The 15,249-nt window shown below is 61.3% G+C and overlaps 4 protein-coding genes across 4 annotated transcripts; all 4 read right to left on the reverse strand.

The window, feature by feature from the left end:
• Positions 1-257: 257 nt before the first annotated feature.
• LDBPK_241790 (cell division cycle protein, putative) lies at positions 258-2,768 on the reverse strand (the record flags this gene model as incomplete). Its single annotated transcript, XM_003861221.1, has 1 exon — positions 258-2,768. One exon carries the CDS (start codon positions 2,766-2,768, stop codon positions 258-260), a length of 2,511 nt encoding a protein of 836 aa, XP_003861269.1.
• Positions 2,769-5,075: 2,307 nt separating this feature from the next.
• LDBPK_241800 (protein kinase, putative) lies at positions 5,076-9,419 on the reverse strand (the record flags this gene model as incomplete). The annotated part of the gene is made up of 1 exon (XM_003861222.1): positions 5,076-9,419. The coding sequence occupies one exon, from the start codon at positions 9,417-9,419 to the stop codon at positions 5,076-5,078; it is 4,344 nt and encodes a 1,447-aa protein (XP_003861270.1).
• A 1,020-nt stretch (positions 9,420-10,439) lies between these two features.
• Positions 10,440-11,615, reverse strand: LDBPK_241810 (hypothetical protein, conserved; the record flags this gene model as incomplete). Its single annotated transcript, XM_003861223.1, has 1 exon — positions 10,440-11,615. One exon carries the CDS (start codon positions 11,613-11,615, stop codon positions 10,440-10,442), a length of 1,176 nt encoding a protein of 391 aa, XP_003861271.1.
• An 823-nt stretch (positions 11,616-12,438) lies between these two features.
• Positions 12,439-14,655, reverse strand: LDBPK_241820 (hypothetical protein, conserved; the record flags this gene model as incomplete). The annotated part of the gene is made up of 1 exon (XM_003861224.1): positions 12,439-14,655. The coding sequence occupies one exon, from the start codon at positions 14,653-14,655 to the stop codon at positions 12,439-12,441; it is 2,217 nt and encodes a 738-aa protein (XP_003861272.1).
• Between the last annotated feature and the right edge of the window lie 594 nt (positions 14,656-15,249).

Raw genomic sequence — 15,249 nt, forward strand, 5'->3', positions numbered from 1 at the left:
TGCGCGCGCGCACACACACACACACACACGCAGACATACATATAGAAGCACGAGAGAGAGGAGGACGAGAACAGAAAAGAGAAGACATGTGGGGCGCTCGCCCCTCACACGCAAACAGATACACGTACATGCGCTTATGCCATCACCTGCAACACGCTCATCACCTTCAGCACCCCAGCGGATTCGACAATCCTTTGCCGACCTCAACATCGTGCTTGTGCACTTGGTTGTCGACGCCGATGCCCACTCTAGCTCGGTCATCGCAGCTCAATCTCTTCATTCATGAGCGAGCGGCTGTCGCGGCCTTGTGATAGGCTGCCGCATCGGCCGGACGCGGTGGCCACCGCCCGCGCGCGGGCGATGGAGGACGTGGAGGCGGAAGTGCCGCCTGGGCTCATTCCTACGCCTCCTCCATACGTGGAGGAACTAAACGAGAAGCCTTTCGTAGAGCTATAGGCGCTGCGATGCAGGTGCGGCGACGACTCACGCAGCTCGCTCGCCGGGAAGCAGCGCCAGAACCGAAGCGTCTCGTCTCCGGCGGCCGATACAACTGTTTGACCGTCCGCCGAGAGGGCGAGGTGCAGCACACGTGACGTGTGGCCAATCAGGTTGGCAATGCGCCGCAGGGATGGATAGCGCCAGATGCTAAGCTGGTTGTCCGTGTAGCCATGCGCCGTGACAAGCTCCGTGCCAACGCGGTTCCACACAACGCCGCACACTTGGCTACCAGTATTGATGTGGTGGACGCACTCGCCCGTGAGCGAGTTCCAGAAGCGTAGCGCCTTGTCGTGCGAGCCGCCACCGCTGGCCAAAAGGGCCGGCTGCGCCGGGTTCCAGCTGAGTGCCTTCACCGCCGCGGTGTGCTTATTCAGGAAAAAGATGGGCTGACACTCGCCGTGGCGGTAGACCCCACTGGTGTCGCTGCTGCGGCTCCCCGTCGAGATGCTCCGGCGGTCCCACAGCAGAAGCTGATTATCGTTGCCACCGCTCGCCAGCATTGCCCCCGTCGGGGACCACTTGAGGCCGCACACCTCCGTTTCATGTGCCCGCAGTACCGCCGTGGCGCTGGCCAAGGAGGAGGAGGAGGACGGCGATGCCGCGGAGGCGGACGTGGAAGTGTCGCGCTCGCGTACGTCACGCAGAACGACAGTGCTGTCGCGACTTCCCGACGCCAGAAGCCAACCCCCTAGCGGCTCCCAGGAGAGGGACACGGTGCGGTCTGCGTGCTGCCGGTACGTGTGCACAATTTGCTGTGTCTCGACGTCCCATACCTCCACCGCGCCGCTGTGGCGACCAACGGCGAGGTGGTACCCATCTGGCGCCCAGTTCAGGCCGCAGACGAGCTGTGCATCGCCCGAGCGGCCATCTCCGTGAAGCCCGCCACCGGTCGAGACGACACGCGGCAGCTCCGTGATGCCGCACGTCTTGGCATCCCACAGGTACACACAGTTCTGCAGCGCGACGCACAGGACGTCTGACGTGGCCGACCAGTCGATGAGGTTCATGTAGAAATCGTCCTCCATGTCGGCCGCGTCCAGGATGCGCTCCGGCGTATGTGGTATAACGCGGAAAGAAGGGGTCGTAAAGTTGCGTGTGCGGTTGCACTCGAACACGACGCCGAGAGACGCGTCGAAGCGTGCGCCTTCTGCCATGCCGAACTGATTCACCTCCGACATGGCAAGCGGCACGCGAGTGGGCAGCGAAGCCATGTGCCTACGGATCGCTACAGACGATGGCAATGCTTGTTCATCCTCTTCGTTGCGCATCCAGTCTGGCTCCAGCGCGTCATCGTCGTTTTCGCCGTCGTTCTCGTCGGCTCGATGGCGCCGGGCACCGCTGCAATCGAGCAGTGAGCGGCTGCCTAGCCCCGCTGTTCCATCCTTGACGGGGCTGCTCACCTCTTCCGCCTCCTCGGCGTGGCTGCAGCCACCGATGCTGCGCGCAGCCATGCCCAGCGGTCGCGCGGCGGTGTCGTTCACAGGCAACACCGTGGTTTGCTCTACATCGCTGAAGAGGGTGCGCGCGAGCTTCGTCGTGTACGGCTCGAGCTCCATCGCTGAGGACGGCGAGCTCCTGCCATCGTCGCCAAGCTGGCCGCCACATCCGCCGCTCGTATCGACGCCCGTCAAAGAAGGACTGCTCCCACTGCGTTCGCGGCTGCTGCGCAGCGTGGTAGATGGGTCGAGATGCATCTTTGCGAAGACGCTGCTCAGCCGCGCGCTGCTGGGCGTCATGGCGGAGCTGCCTACCCGTGGAAGGCTCCGGTGTGATCGCGGTGAGGCGACCGTGGCGTGGCGCGAGGAGCTGCGGTCCACAGCGTACCGGACCAGGGAGTTATAGGAGTCCTCCAGTGACGAGGACACGTCAAAAGACGGATCACGCGATGGGCTGCGGATGGCGAGGTGATAGTGCTGCTGCGCGGCCCGGATAAGCATTGGCGTCTTCCGTTCGCGGGAGGTCAGGAGAAAGTGTGCCATCGATGTTGCCTGTCGCGAAGGGGCTGAGACGTAGCGGTCCACCGACGCCTGCGAGGACAGCGGCTGCGGTGAAAGACGGGTATGGTTCTGAGCGTGCCTGCGATACTCGTTAAGCGGCGAGGAGCGGGAGGAAAGACCGCGCAGATGGGAGGAGTTGACCGAGGTAGGCGTCTCATCACCAGGGCGTCGCGGAGCGGGCGAAGATGGGGAGGCAAAGAGAGTCTCCGTCGCGGCGGCGCTGGTGCCGGGCGTGGGGACATGCGCAGCTCGTGCCGGTGTTCTGAACTCCATGTCGCTGAAAGAGGATGGGTAGGAGGAGGATTCAGCACGAGTGCACAGAAAAGGGATGGTGGGGAGGGGGAGGGGAGGAGGCGGCGGTGGCAGGAGTAAGTGGACGACGAGGGCAGACACAAAAACAAAAAATGAGAGGGCGCGTCTATCTGCCCTTCTGCCTGCTTGTGTGCGCGAATGGAAGGACAGGTCGGGAACAGGAAAAAGAGGCGAGATGGCGAAGGAACAGCACCCCCCCTGTGTGTGTGTGTCTGAGTGCGTCTCTGGAAGAGGGGATGAAAGGGGGGCGTTTGTGTACTCGCTTCTCCTGCTCTGCCTGTGTACGTATCTGAAGGTCTGTGGCGGGCCTCACGGTGCAAGAGCAGAGAGAGGGAGACACCGGCGGCTTTGAATGGGGCCTGTTGGAAGCGAAATGCGAGCGAGAGAAGGGCTTATAAGTGAGCGAGGTTGGGTGAGGGGGCGGGCACACACGCCAACGTACGAAGCTGTGTTAGTGCGCGCGGCTGTGCACGGACGCGCGTGCGTGTATCGGCGTTTGGTGAAGGAAAGCGACGGTCGCTGCGTATGGCTGAATGGCGCGCACTGCGACGGTGTTGATGGAGCGCGACGCAGATGGAGAGGCCTCGGGCACCGACACACAGGCACGCAGAGAATACGTGTCGAAGAAAGAAGAGAGGCGTGCCGCGAAGAAACAAAACGTAAAGAATGACGGCTGAGAAGCCCTTTTAGTGGTTGTGGCAGGCTGGGAGTGCGGAGGGGGGTGGTCGGTTGGCGAGGGAATGACGACTTGCACACACACACCTGCACCGTCACCAGACGCCGAAACAATGAACACACTAACAGCACTGGTGTACCGCTGTGCCTACCGCTCGTGCAAGCCGTTTCGAGTGCGTCGATGGATGGGTTTAGAGGTATGTGCATGTGGGCATGGAGCACAGGCGATGAAAGAAGGTGTGGAGAGGGAGGCGATAGAGAAAGCAGAGCAGAGCAGGGCATAGCAAAGAATGGAGGAAGTGGGGTGTTGGGCATCTAGGGTTCGATGGAAGCGCCAACCTATGGTACAGGGTGCCTTCGGGGATGGAGACGGAGCCGGAGGGGGGTGCACGCACGCGCGCACGACCATCTGCTTGCAGTTCGATGGAGAGAGGGGCAGCAGATACAGGCCTGCTCGTGGGAGCGGCGCAAATACCGTGTGCATGTATGTGTGTGTGTGTCGATAAGCTTTCCATACGCCGATGGACAGGAGGCGTACGTTGACACCGAATGGAGATCCTAAGATAGACACCGGCACAACCCCAACCACGAAACAATCGAAAAGAAAAGGGCAGCACAAAGGGCGCGTGAGAGCGCAGCGCATGCAAGCATGCGAGAGGGAGTGGTGGCGGTGCTGGTGGTGGTGGGGGGGGGAGCATAAGAAGAGCAACATGCCGTTGTGTTGGCAATGGCGATGAGCAGAGATGAGGGTGACGAAGACGGCGCAAGCGACACACACACACACACACACACACACACACAAAAAAAAAAAAAAGTGCTGCATGCATCCACTCTCGCAATGACAGCTGTGCCTGTACACCCATGCGCACATCAAAGAAGACGAAGAAAAACCAATCAACGAGCGAAACAACCGAAGACAACCTGAAAAGACCTCAGCCACATGGAGTGGGAGGGGGAGGGAGACGTAGCGCACATGCCCACAGAGGGGAAGGGGGCGAGAATGCAGTGTGTGCGGTGGTGGAGCAAATGATTGTAAAGAAAATGAAACCAAAGACAACAGCACACGGAAATCATGGGCACCTCCCCGGCACAGACACAAATGCATGCGGCAAGCAGAGCTCCAGAAGAAAGGAAAGGAGGAGGGAGGGAAAGCCAGAATGAAGGGATGCGAGCGAAAAGCAGACACGCGCACGCACACCGAGAGGCAGATGAGTTACGCACAAAAAAAATGCCGATATACCTTTACACATGCATATGTGTATATATGTGTGCGTGCTTGTGTGCGCAACGGGATGGGGGCACACAGAGCGAGGGCCGCAATACATAGACCCCTTTGAGAGAGTCCAACAGCCCACACGTGCTGGCGAATTTAGTTTCCACACGAACACGAGTGGCGAGCGAGCGAGAGAGTTTGGAGGGGCGGGAGTGGGGACGAGAAGAGGAGAAGTAGAAAGAGAGAGAGAGCAACGATGACAATACCCTATGATTTCCCTTCCCTCGACACGCATGTGCACACGCCATGCAAATTCGTCGGTGTTTCGTCCTCTCTTCGATTCTCCTTCAGTCTGTCCTTCGCTACAGTCTGTGACCTGATCACGCGTAGAGGCTTCGCATTGTGCTGACGATGAGCTCCGCCTGCTCGGCGTCCAGCTGCTCCGGGTCGCCGCCGCGGAGGCGTGTGAGACAGGTGCTTATGGCCGCGACAATGTTCGTGCGCACGGCGCACGAGGTGCCGCTCGAGACGACGACGACCAGTACCGGGATATTGGCGGAGAGCGAGTCGTACAGGTACGACACGAGGCTGTGATAGCCGCCCTCCTCTTCGTTTTCGTCGTCTGTGACAAAGAAGTACGACTCAACGTAGTTGCGCGCCGCCTTGCCGACGATCGGCGGCAGTGCCTCGCTCGGGATCGCCTCCGCCGGTGCGCCCAACGAGAAGGGTGCCTCGACCGCTAATTGCTGTCGCTGCTCTCGGCAGTCCTGCAGTGCCTTGGAGAGGGCAGCGAAATACACCTCCAACTCTTCGCTAAGAAAGAGCCCGTTGGGGAACCGCGGGTCAGCGCACTGGCACAGCACCACGCGACGCGTCTGGCACAGACGCAGCGTCTGCACGCGGTAGATGGCCACGTTGTTGACTGCTAGCCACACGGCCGGCTCTACGCTGGGGATGCGCACGGGGAAGCTGTCGTCCCACACAATCACGGCAGGAAGGCGGCTCTGCCCCCCTGTTGCTGCCGCCGCTGTGGATGTCGTTGGCTTGCTGTCGGCTTGCATGTGCGTGTCCCACTGCTCCATGAGGGCGGGTATGGCGTCGAGTACGAGCTGCAACTTATGCGTTGTCTCCAGAGCATCGGGCAGGCGTTCAAGGGGGTTGCCGCTCAGCCGAACGTGCCGCAGGCACGGCGCCGCTAGGACAGACACCACCTTGCTACGGCTGCTGCCACCGCGACCACGCAGGCTTGTCTGTGTGATCGAGGACGACACAACAGAAGCATCAGGCACCGCTACCATGTTCGACCCCATGCACGTCGCTGTGGCTGACGTCGGAACTCTGAATGTGACAGGGGACGGCTCTACGACAGTGATGGTTGTAGTCCCCACGCTGGTTATGAGGTTGTGGTGCAAGCTCAGCCGCTCCAGGAACAGCGCCTTCGTAACGAGCGAGCCGGGGATAGAGTCGATGCGGTTGTGCGAGAGGTCGAGCCGCACGAGGCGTGGTGCCGCCAGGACCTCTTGCGGAATCGCTTCAAGCCGGTTGAAGGTGACGGCAATGTCCATCAGCATCGAAAAGGTGGAGAGGCGCAGCGGCGCAAGGCGCACGAGTGCATTGTGACTCAGCCGCATTTCGGCAGTCACCTGGTGGAGCCTGTTCAGCTTCTCCAGCGTGGCGGGGGCGGTGAGAGTGACCTGCGCCAACTCCAACTTGGGCTCCTGCGTGAAGAGATGATGCTCTACGGCTTCTTCCACCGCCGCCGCCGCCGCCGCCTCCTCTTTGTGACCGGCGCGACCGCCCACCCAGAGGCGGCCAGCGCCCTCTTCGTCCTCTCCGTCGCTGCCGCTACCGTCGCTGCCACCGCATACGTCGCGGCTGTTCATGACGTATGCGCTGCTCTTCTCCGCGCCAGCACTACCACCGCCAACCTGGTCGCCGGTGCCGCTGTGGCGCGCCGTCTCCACCTCCTTCCTGCGCACGCGGCGCAACGCGCGCACACCGTGGAAGCAGTCTTTAAGGTTCTTGCCCCGATGCACCGACTCTAGCGCCTTGTCGTACAGCTCGGCAAGCGATGGGAGCTGCTGCTGCTGTGGCTGCGCTGCTGCGCTCCCACCGCTGGTGGCGAGCACCGCGAAGATGGACCGTGGGGCGGTGCCAGGTACCGCGCCATGCACGTCAACGTGGCACTCCGCGAAGAACGGATGCCGCGTCGCCGCAGGCAGCAGCAGTCGCTTGCTCAAATCCTTCTCCAGCATCTGTGCCAGCAAGTCGCAAAGAGGCTCATCGCCGATTTTCGGAATGGGGACGGGGCTCTTGCTCATCAGCAGCGATCGATGCTGCACGAAGGACGTGGTCGACACCGGCAGCGTACCGCACGCCATCTCGTACACTGTGAGCGCAAAGGCCCAGCTGTCGACCACTTCACCGGACACCTCCTCGCCACGCACCTGCTCTGGACAGCTAAACGCCGGCGTCCCTTCCGCCAGCTTTGTGCGGATTTGGCTGTTGCAGGTCCCGAAGTCAGCGATCTTGACAACGCTGTCACGGTTGACCAGGCAGTTTGCCGGCTTGATGTCGCGGTGGTAGAGAAACTCGGAGTGCAGGTGCAGCAGCCCACGAAGGATGTCGGCGCCGTACTGGCGCACCTGCTCGAGAGGCAGCGCCGGGTCACCGAGCACGTGCACAGGACCCGTCTCGCAATACTCCATGATGATGTACACCTTCTGCGAGTCGACATCCTCAATCACCTCCTTCAGCTTCACCACGTTGGGGTGGTCAATGAACTTCATGACGGCAATCTCCCTCAGAAGGTCATCTTCGCTTATGCCTGCCATGGCGGACTTGACCCGGCTGCGGCCGAGGGTGATGCCGGACATCGCCGCTTTCTTCTGACGCCGCAGTATCTTCAGCGCGAAGAGCTCCTGAGTGTGAACGTGCTGTACCAGCTTCACCTTCGCGTACGAGCCATGCCCGATCTGCCGCACCACGACGTAGTCGTTGATGACCTTGTTACCGCCGCTGTTGCGCGTCTTGGTGACAACAGCCCCCTCGTGCACCGAGTTAGAGCGCGACTTGCGTTGGAAGCGCTTCAGCTCGTGCTCGTGTGGCGGCATCGGGCCGGATGCTAGCACGAGAGCGGCGGACTCGATCGGTAATGGCTTGCAGCTAGCCTGTTCCTCCCTCGTCGCAGCCATCGCTGCTGACAGGGATGATGCCCGCTCCATGGCATTCTCTGGCTCCTCATGCTGAATAAAGCACTCCTGGCATACAATGTAGTCGCACTGGTCACAGCGGTACACCGGCTCGACATCATCGATGACGCGCTTACACTTGAAGCAGGGGTTGTAGAATAGGCTGCTCACGCCGCCATCGCCGGACAGGGAGAAGATGGAGTCGCCTCCGAAGGTGCGGCTGGAGTTGTAGTGGTTGTCCTGCATGTACAGAATCGCGTGTGTCGGGTCGTGCACGGCGCACACCGCCTCGAGGTCGAAGCGGCAGTTCTCGCAGAGGAAAAAGTCGTCGCATACTTCACAGGCGAAAGCGGCGGTGGCGTTCCGGCAGAGCGCGCACTCGCGAGGCTGATTGCAAAAGACGGCAAGCCCGTTGCTGTGCCGCTGCTGATCGAATCGCTCCACACACATGTCCCTACCCATGGCGTAGCCGCTCTGTGGCCGACTGCTGCCCCCGCCGGTGGCGAGGCCGCCAAATACATGCGATCCCCCTAGGATATCTCGGCCAAAGTCGCTGCCACTGGAGAGGACGTGCGGGTTGTTGGGGGTGTCGGCCAGACTCAGGAGACTGACCGTGCTCTGCGAACGTTTTCGGGAGAGGTCGATCCATTTCGGCGACTTGCTGCGCCACCCGCCTCCAACACCGATGCCAAAGCTGCCTGACGGCGCCATCATTCCGCGAGTAACACTGCACGGTCCGGACTCCATTGTCGTCGAGTCCGGAATGCCGCGGCCCCTTGGCGTGTTGTCCTCCTCATCCCACTCGATGCTGAAGCCTCCATCGTTCACGTGGGGCGTCTCGATTTGGTGCTGCTCCTGCGACGGCAGCGCGACAGCGCCTGAGGCGGATGCGCTGGAACCGGCGAAGCTGTTAGCTGGAATACTCAGACGCTGCGGCGGGGAGATGGAGAGACAGGCGGTAGGGATGGTAGCGGCTGTCGGGAGCGCCCGCGTCTGCGTAAGCTGGAGCGGTGTCTCCTTGGCATCAGGAGGAGCGGGAGACATCGTTGTGAAGCTCGAGTGGCCATGGCTGCCATCGCTCAGTCGCCGCTGCATAGCCGTGAAGGAGGAGGGGCTAGCCGTGATAGAGTTACGCTTTCTTTCACCGGAGTCGCCGGCCTGCGTGTGGCTACCAACGTTCAACAGAGTGCGCTGCGGAAAGGTGAAGCGAGTGCGCGTGCTCTTGTCTGCTGACGGGGGAATGACCACCACTTCATCCTCACCGCCATCGCACTCGTCTTTTCCGAGCTGGTTTGGGTAGTGGATGGCGCCGATACCTCTGCCGTGCGCCCGCCCCTCCGTGTCGCTGCTGCTCCTGGTGCGACTGGGATTCTCGCTGACCGCGGTACATGCGTCATTCGTCTGGTCCTTGTTGCTATTCTGGCGGCCTGAGACGACCTGGTCGCTGGTTCGGCTCGCCGAGTAGACGCTCCTTTTGAGCGGCGCGTCCTCATCTGCCTCCGGCGAGGCATGCGTGGAGGTGCTACAGCCCATTCTTCTTCTGCCTCTCTTTGCTCGCGTAGAATGCGGAGTCTATGGGGGAGGAGAAGTGGGGTGGTGGCTAGATGATCTGCGCACACGAATCCACACAAGTTCAAGCCCTCGCCCGCGTGCGTGGCGGAGGGGGAGCAGAGGCTAGAAGGGGAGGGGAGGGGGCAGATACCCGCTTACGTCCCTGAAAGTTTCCTTATCGGTTACTGTGAGTGCCTCTTCCCCTCCTCCCGATGCGACTGTCCTCAGTTTTGTTATTCGTCGTAGTCTCCCCTTGTAGGGGGAGCGAACCAGCCGGGTATGAGGGGGTGCTGTATGTGTGTGTGTTGGTGTGCCGGCTTACGCTTGTGAGGTTGTGCCGGTGTGCTTGCCTGGGCTAATATCGCTTTTTGTTTTGTCCTTTGCTATTCCCCCCTTTCGTGTGCGTGTGCGGGCGGCGCATCGATTCTCTTCTTTTCGGCGCTGCAGATGTATGCGTGTGTGTGTGTGGTGGGGACAGGGCCGAGGGGAGGGGGATTGAGAGGCAGAGGGAGGACGTGCATGGGGGCGTGTGGTCGCAGTTGGGGGTGGGTTGAGGGGCAAGTCATCGTCATCGAGCATGCACATGTAACGGGGCGCATGCGTATACTTGTCAGCGAGGGCGATCGCGGAAGCAGCGCGGGCCACTTCTTTCCTCCAGCCGTACTCCCCTCCCCTCTTTCCCCTCCGTCGCCAACGGCTGCGCAGGCAATCCATGGGTTTCTGTCCCTACGCTTGGTCCAAGTCGGGTTTGATGGCCATCTTCGACGCAACTTCGCTTCAATCGCGGCACCAGGGGGGGGGAGGAGCGAACGTGCTGTGCACAAACACGAAACATGTCAGCACACCATCAATCCGTCCGTGCTTGTTCACAGCATCGATACGGACAGCGAGAGAGCGAGGAAGAAGAGTAGATAAGGAAAACATGCTAGAAAACTGATGCTGTTAGGGAGAGGGAAGGGAGGGAAGAGTCCTCTGTGCATGTGTGTGTGTGTGCCCAGCTGCTCAGCTGTTGTTCTTCAGGAGCTTCTTCACCTCTTTGCGCGGCCACCAGTCGGGCAGGTGCGACTGCACCGGCGTGCCATCTTTCAGCTGCAGCCCCGGCACCGTGCGCGTTGCCTTGTCCACGTAGCGCAGACGAAAAAGGCCAATGCCGACTTGGCCACACACGCCCGTCACCTCACCGATCTTTTCCTTAGCAGCCGAATAGAGGGGCTCCCCTACCTCCACCGGCCGCGTCTTCGTGACTGTGCCCTCGTCAGTGATGGCACCCGCCGCTGGTGGGTCCACGCTCGCAGGGCCGAAGTGAAGCGGCACCGTCCGCTTCCGCGTCACGAGCATCACGTGCGTTCGATGCGTGAGCTCCTGCCCAACGTAGCACCCCTTGTGAAAGCTGACGCCCTTTAGAAAGTCCAAGTTACCTTCGAACGGGAGACTCTTGTTGTGCTTGAACACATCGGGCCCCTCGCCGATGCCCCGGCTGTACAGGAGTGTTGTATATGGATCTGGAGAGGAGAACGGAGGGGCCCACGTGGCGGGCACGACGCACCTCCGCAGAAACCAGCTAGGTGGCGTGACGGCGGCCGGTGGAGAGGAGGAGGGAGGGGCCGCCGTTGCAGATGCCGCTGCCGTATCTACTGAGTCTGACGCGGACGTGGAGGAGGAGGAGGAGGGCGGTGGCGGTCGTGTGAATAGCGCATCATTGCGCGGGTCGGGGAAGCACTCTGTGTGCCGCTCCTCCAGCGTCTCTGGGGACAACGGCGTGACTGAGCTCGCCCTCGCGTCACACCCACTCGCGGAATCACTGCTCCGTTGCGCATCCGCGAACGTCTCCTCCAAGGTGGCCAGCACCACAAGCTCTTTGCCGACATCATCGATGTGAACCTTCTTGCGCATCTTCATCTCTGTAAGGTGGTCAAACAACCCAGCTGCGCTTCTCTCATGCACGTCAACGAGGATGGAGGCCTGCCCCTCGTGGACCTGCTTGCACTGGTACAAGTGCGCGTCGCACAGAACGCGGCCGGTAAAGTAGAGAAAGCAGCCGTACATGCTTCCAGCGGGGTGGAGTTCGCGGAGGTCGTTGGTGAAGATGCCTTGCAGAAACTCGTGCGCATCCGTGCCACGCACGCGCAGAATGCGGCGACTCGGCAGTCGACACACAAATGGCACTAGCGGCTTCATTCTTACGCCTATGTTGAGCGCGCTACGAGGGAAAAGGGCGCGGCGGAACAGCAGGCGGTATGATTCGCCTGGACAGGGCTAAGATGTCTCCAACGCCGTCCTCACACGTGCAGAGTGTCCGTGCCTGTATGTGCGTACGTGTAGAGACGGCCCAGGAAAGAAGACAAGAGCACCCCTGTGAAACCCCGGTAAACCTCTCGTTCAATGGTGCTAGGAGGCAGAAAGGGGGCGGACCGTGCGTGTGTGTTAGGGGGGAGGAGGGGGGGAGAAGGGGAGAAGGGGTGAGTACCTCAGAGGGGGTGACGGTGATGGTACAGCGACTGTGTGGCATGCAGAGGCCCACGCACAAACCGGCGCACACGCCTTCAGCAGGTGGGATGCCGCCCATCTGTTTGCTTCATCCCGTTGACGATGGCTCTTCTTCTATGTCTGTCGGTGCAGCAACGGTTGGCGCGGAAGACGCGGGAAACGAGAGAGACAGCACACATGCAAGACAGATACCCCTCTTCCTCCACTCCCCCAAAAAGGGGCAGGCAGACCACCACAACCCATCATCAACGGCAGCGCCAACAACGGCGACATCGGCGCGCCCGTTTTTATGCTCTGTTTGCTTGGCCGGCATCGCCTCTCCATAGGGCGCCAGCAGCGGAGGGCGTTGAACTGCCCAGCTCCCACTTCCGCGTGCCTCCCTTCTCTTCCCTGAGGAGTGGAGGCCGCGGTTGCCGAAAGCCGTGAGAAGGTGCTGCAGCGGGGGGCTCGCATGCCGCCCTGCTACCATGCTACCCTGTGTCACCTGCCTTCTGCGTCATGAAGAGAAGAGGGGTTACGCCGAAACCGCTTTATCATGTATGATCCCCGTCTCTGACACTGCGAGCGCACACACAGGGCACCGACACTCAAAGCCGTAGTAGTCCTTCAGGTAGCGCCGCCGCGCGGCGGCGGCGGTGGCACATGTGTGCTCCCCAAAGTCTTCGACACGGATGTAGCTGGTGAAGAGCTGCTCACCGGCTTCGATCGCTCGCAGCGCCACTACCGACGCCGCCACAGGCCCCATGGTGGGCTGAAAGAAGACGTTTGGCACACAACTGTGGTTGAGTTTCGTGGCGACATTGTAGAGGGCCACACCAGTGGCATGCAGGGAGTTCTCCACACCGGGGCTCCGCGCTGCCTTTGCCCCTACTGCGGCGTCTGCCCTTCCCGTGTTGCTCGTGTGAAAGAGTTTGCAGAGGCGCTCGAGCAGCATGACCGAGCTCGCCGCCTGTGCGGTGGTGCCGTCTTCGCTGCTAGCCACCTTAAATTCGTCAGTGCCTGCCGCGTCGCTGCCCTCAGCCTTGCTTCGCAGCCACCGACACCACAATGTGTAGAGAGGGCTGGCGACGACGTACATGTGGGCATTCGCGTTCGTCAGCCAATACAGCTGCAGGTACAGCTGGAGGGGAAAGGCTGTAGACTGCGCCACGGCGATGGCCTCGGTGACCCACTTCAGAGCCTGCGCCTCGCTGGTAGTCGCAGAGGGCGACGGCCACAGGCGCTTCAGCGGTGGGTGACGCGGATCAGACGACGACAACCATGTAGAGCCTGTACCGCTCACGCTTGAGGCTGTGATCACCATTGCCATGTACTCCTCTGCGCAGCAGAGGAGCCACCACCATGTCAGTAGGTGCCAGCTGAACCTCAGCAACGCTCGCTGCTCCACGGAGAGGAGCTGCATGGCGCCCTCAGCGTAGCTCGCCAACATGCCCTCCAGCCGGCTGCGGAAGCTCGGGGCGACGGCGTCCTCCAACCACGCCACAAAGCGCTGCGGTTTCGGCAGAGGTGTACTCGACACGGGTGCCGAGGCCAGCGTGAAGCGTAGACGTTTAGCGAGAAGAAGAGCTAGCAGCCAAACCCGCTCGTTGCAGCGACGGGCGACGGAGTGAAGGGAGGAGAGCGCGTCAAGCCGCGTCGGCCACGCCCCCAGCCGCAGGGCAACCGATGGCGGGTGTTGCGCAAAGGTGACGATGGCATCAGCAGTGGGATAGCGGAGCAGCGAGACGAGTGGCGCCTGTGCTGACGGCGGCGCCGTTGAAGCCAACACAGCAGCCACGGCGGAGGGCATACCATCCTCTGCGCCTTCAAGTGCGGCGCCGTTCATGGGCGGATGACCGTGCTGCGGCGAGGTCAGAACAAAGCGCTTTCCCTCCTCGATGAGACTGTGCGTCTCGCAGGCAGGCGTACAGAAGTATACGCAGTGATGCCGCCCTACCACATCCACCTCCGTCACGTACGGTCGTGGGCTTCCAGCGGTGGCGGCTGCCTCGACAGCCGTCTGGACATAGCGCGCTGACAGGGGTGCATCCGTAGGTGTTTCCCCGGGCGCCTGCGCGAGATGCTGCACATTTGCATGGTGGATCAGCTCCCACGTCGATGGGGTAATGCCGTCGTTTATGCCCCTCGGCGAGGTGGCGCCGGGCTCTACGTCGCTGCTCCGCTCCAGCTCCTGCAACAAGCCGTCCAGCCGGTTGCACTCCTCCCGCAAGAACGCTAGCAGCGGTGCCCCACATCCAAAGCAGCACCGCACACACTGCAGTTGCTCGTCTGTCGCAGCACCCTCTTCAGACATACGGCTATCGCAGCTGCCCTGTTCAACATCGTCGGTGGAGACAGAGGGGGTGCAATGACCTAGTTTCTGCCGTGGAGAGCTGTCCATTGCACAGGGCTCATGCTGCACGGCGCCGTAGACTTCCATCGCTCCCTCATCAACCGTCTTGCTGACGTCTTTGGCAAAGACCGGTTCGGCCGCGTGGCTTTGCGTCTCAGCTGGACACGTGTTCCACGTCTTGTAAGACTGCGCAAACACCGACGGAGCTTCCCAGAGAACGCGGTCGCCTGCCTGGCAGAGGCGAGTCGCAAAGGCACCTACACCCGTCGCTGCGTCCACCCACTTCACTTGAAGTGGGAAGGAGGTCGAGGAGCTGTCACATACATCTTGATTGCTGCGATGACCGTCGCCGAGGTATGCGGTATCGCCACCGTCGAGAGAGGCGCCGCTGGTCATCATTGTCTTTCGTCTTCTGGTTGCGGTTCAACCTTGTATGCTTGCGAAGCGTGAGCGTGGTTCCACATGCGCGGCGGTGCGCCGACACGGCAGTGGAAGCGATGCCCGTCTTTTATTCCGTCTTCTCTCTCACTCAGCGATGCTTCGACTTGGGCTCTTCAGCGAGCGCATTTCCAGCCTTTGGCGCAGTCAAGACAGGCAGAGCGAGAGAGCTCGCCGCGTGCGCTCATGACCGCCTCTGCGCGTCCGCTGGCGTGTGGACGTTTTTCGTGTTTATTTTGTTTCGGCCTCTTTCCTCGCTTCTTTGACGTTGTCGTACACGACAGGCATATGTTGACGGAGGACGAGCAGGAGAGGGGGAACGCGGAGAGATGGAGAGGCAAGGGGCGCCTGCACGACGTGATATACTGCTTGCCGCGTCCGTCTTTGTCGAGCGTCTGCTTGCAGGTCTCTTCACACCTCCAGTGCATGTGGGTCGATACCGGGCGTTGTGGCACTCGGCACGACTCGCTCTGCCAAAAGCGGCACCCTGCGGAGTCGCGTATACAGCGGATGGCATCCAACGTTAAAAAAATGTGTGTATGTGCGCATGCATAG

Source organism: Leishmania donovani, chromosome 24 (assembly GCF_000227135.1).
Source record: "Leishmania donovani BPK282A1 complete genome, chromosome 24".
Lineage (NCBI taxonomy): Eukaryota > Euglenozoa > Kinetoplastea > Trypanosomatida > Trypanosomatidae > Leishmania > Leishmania donovani.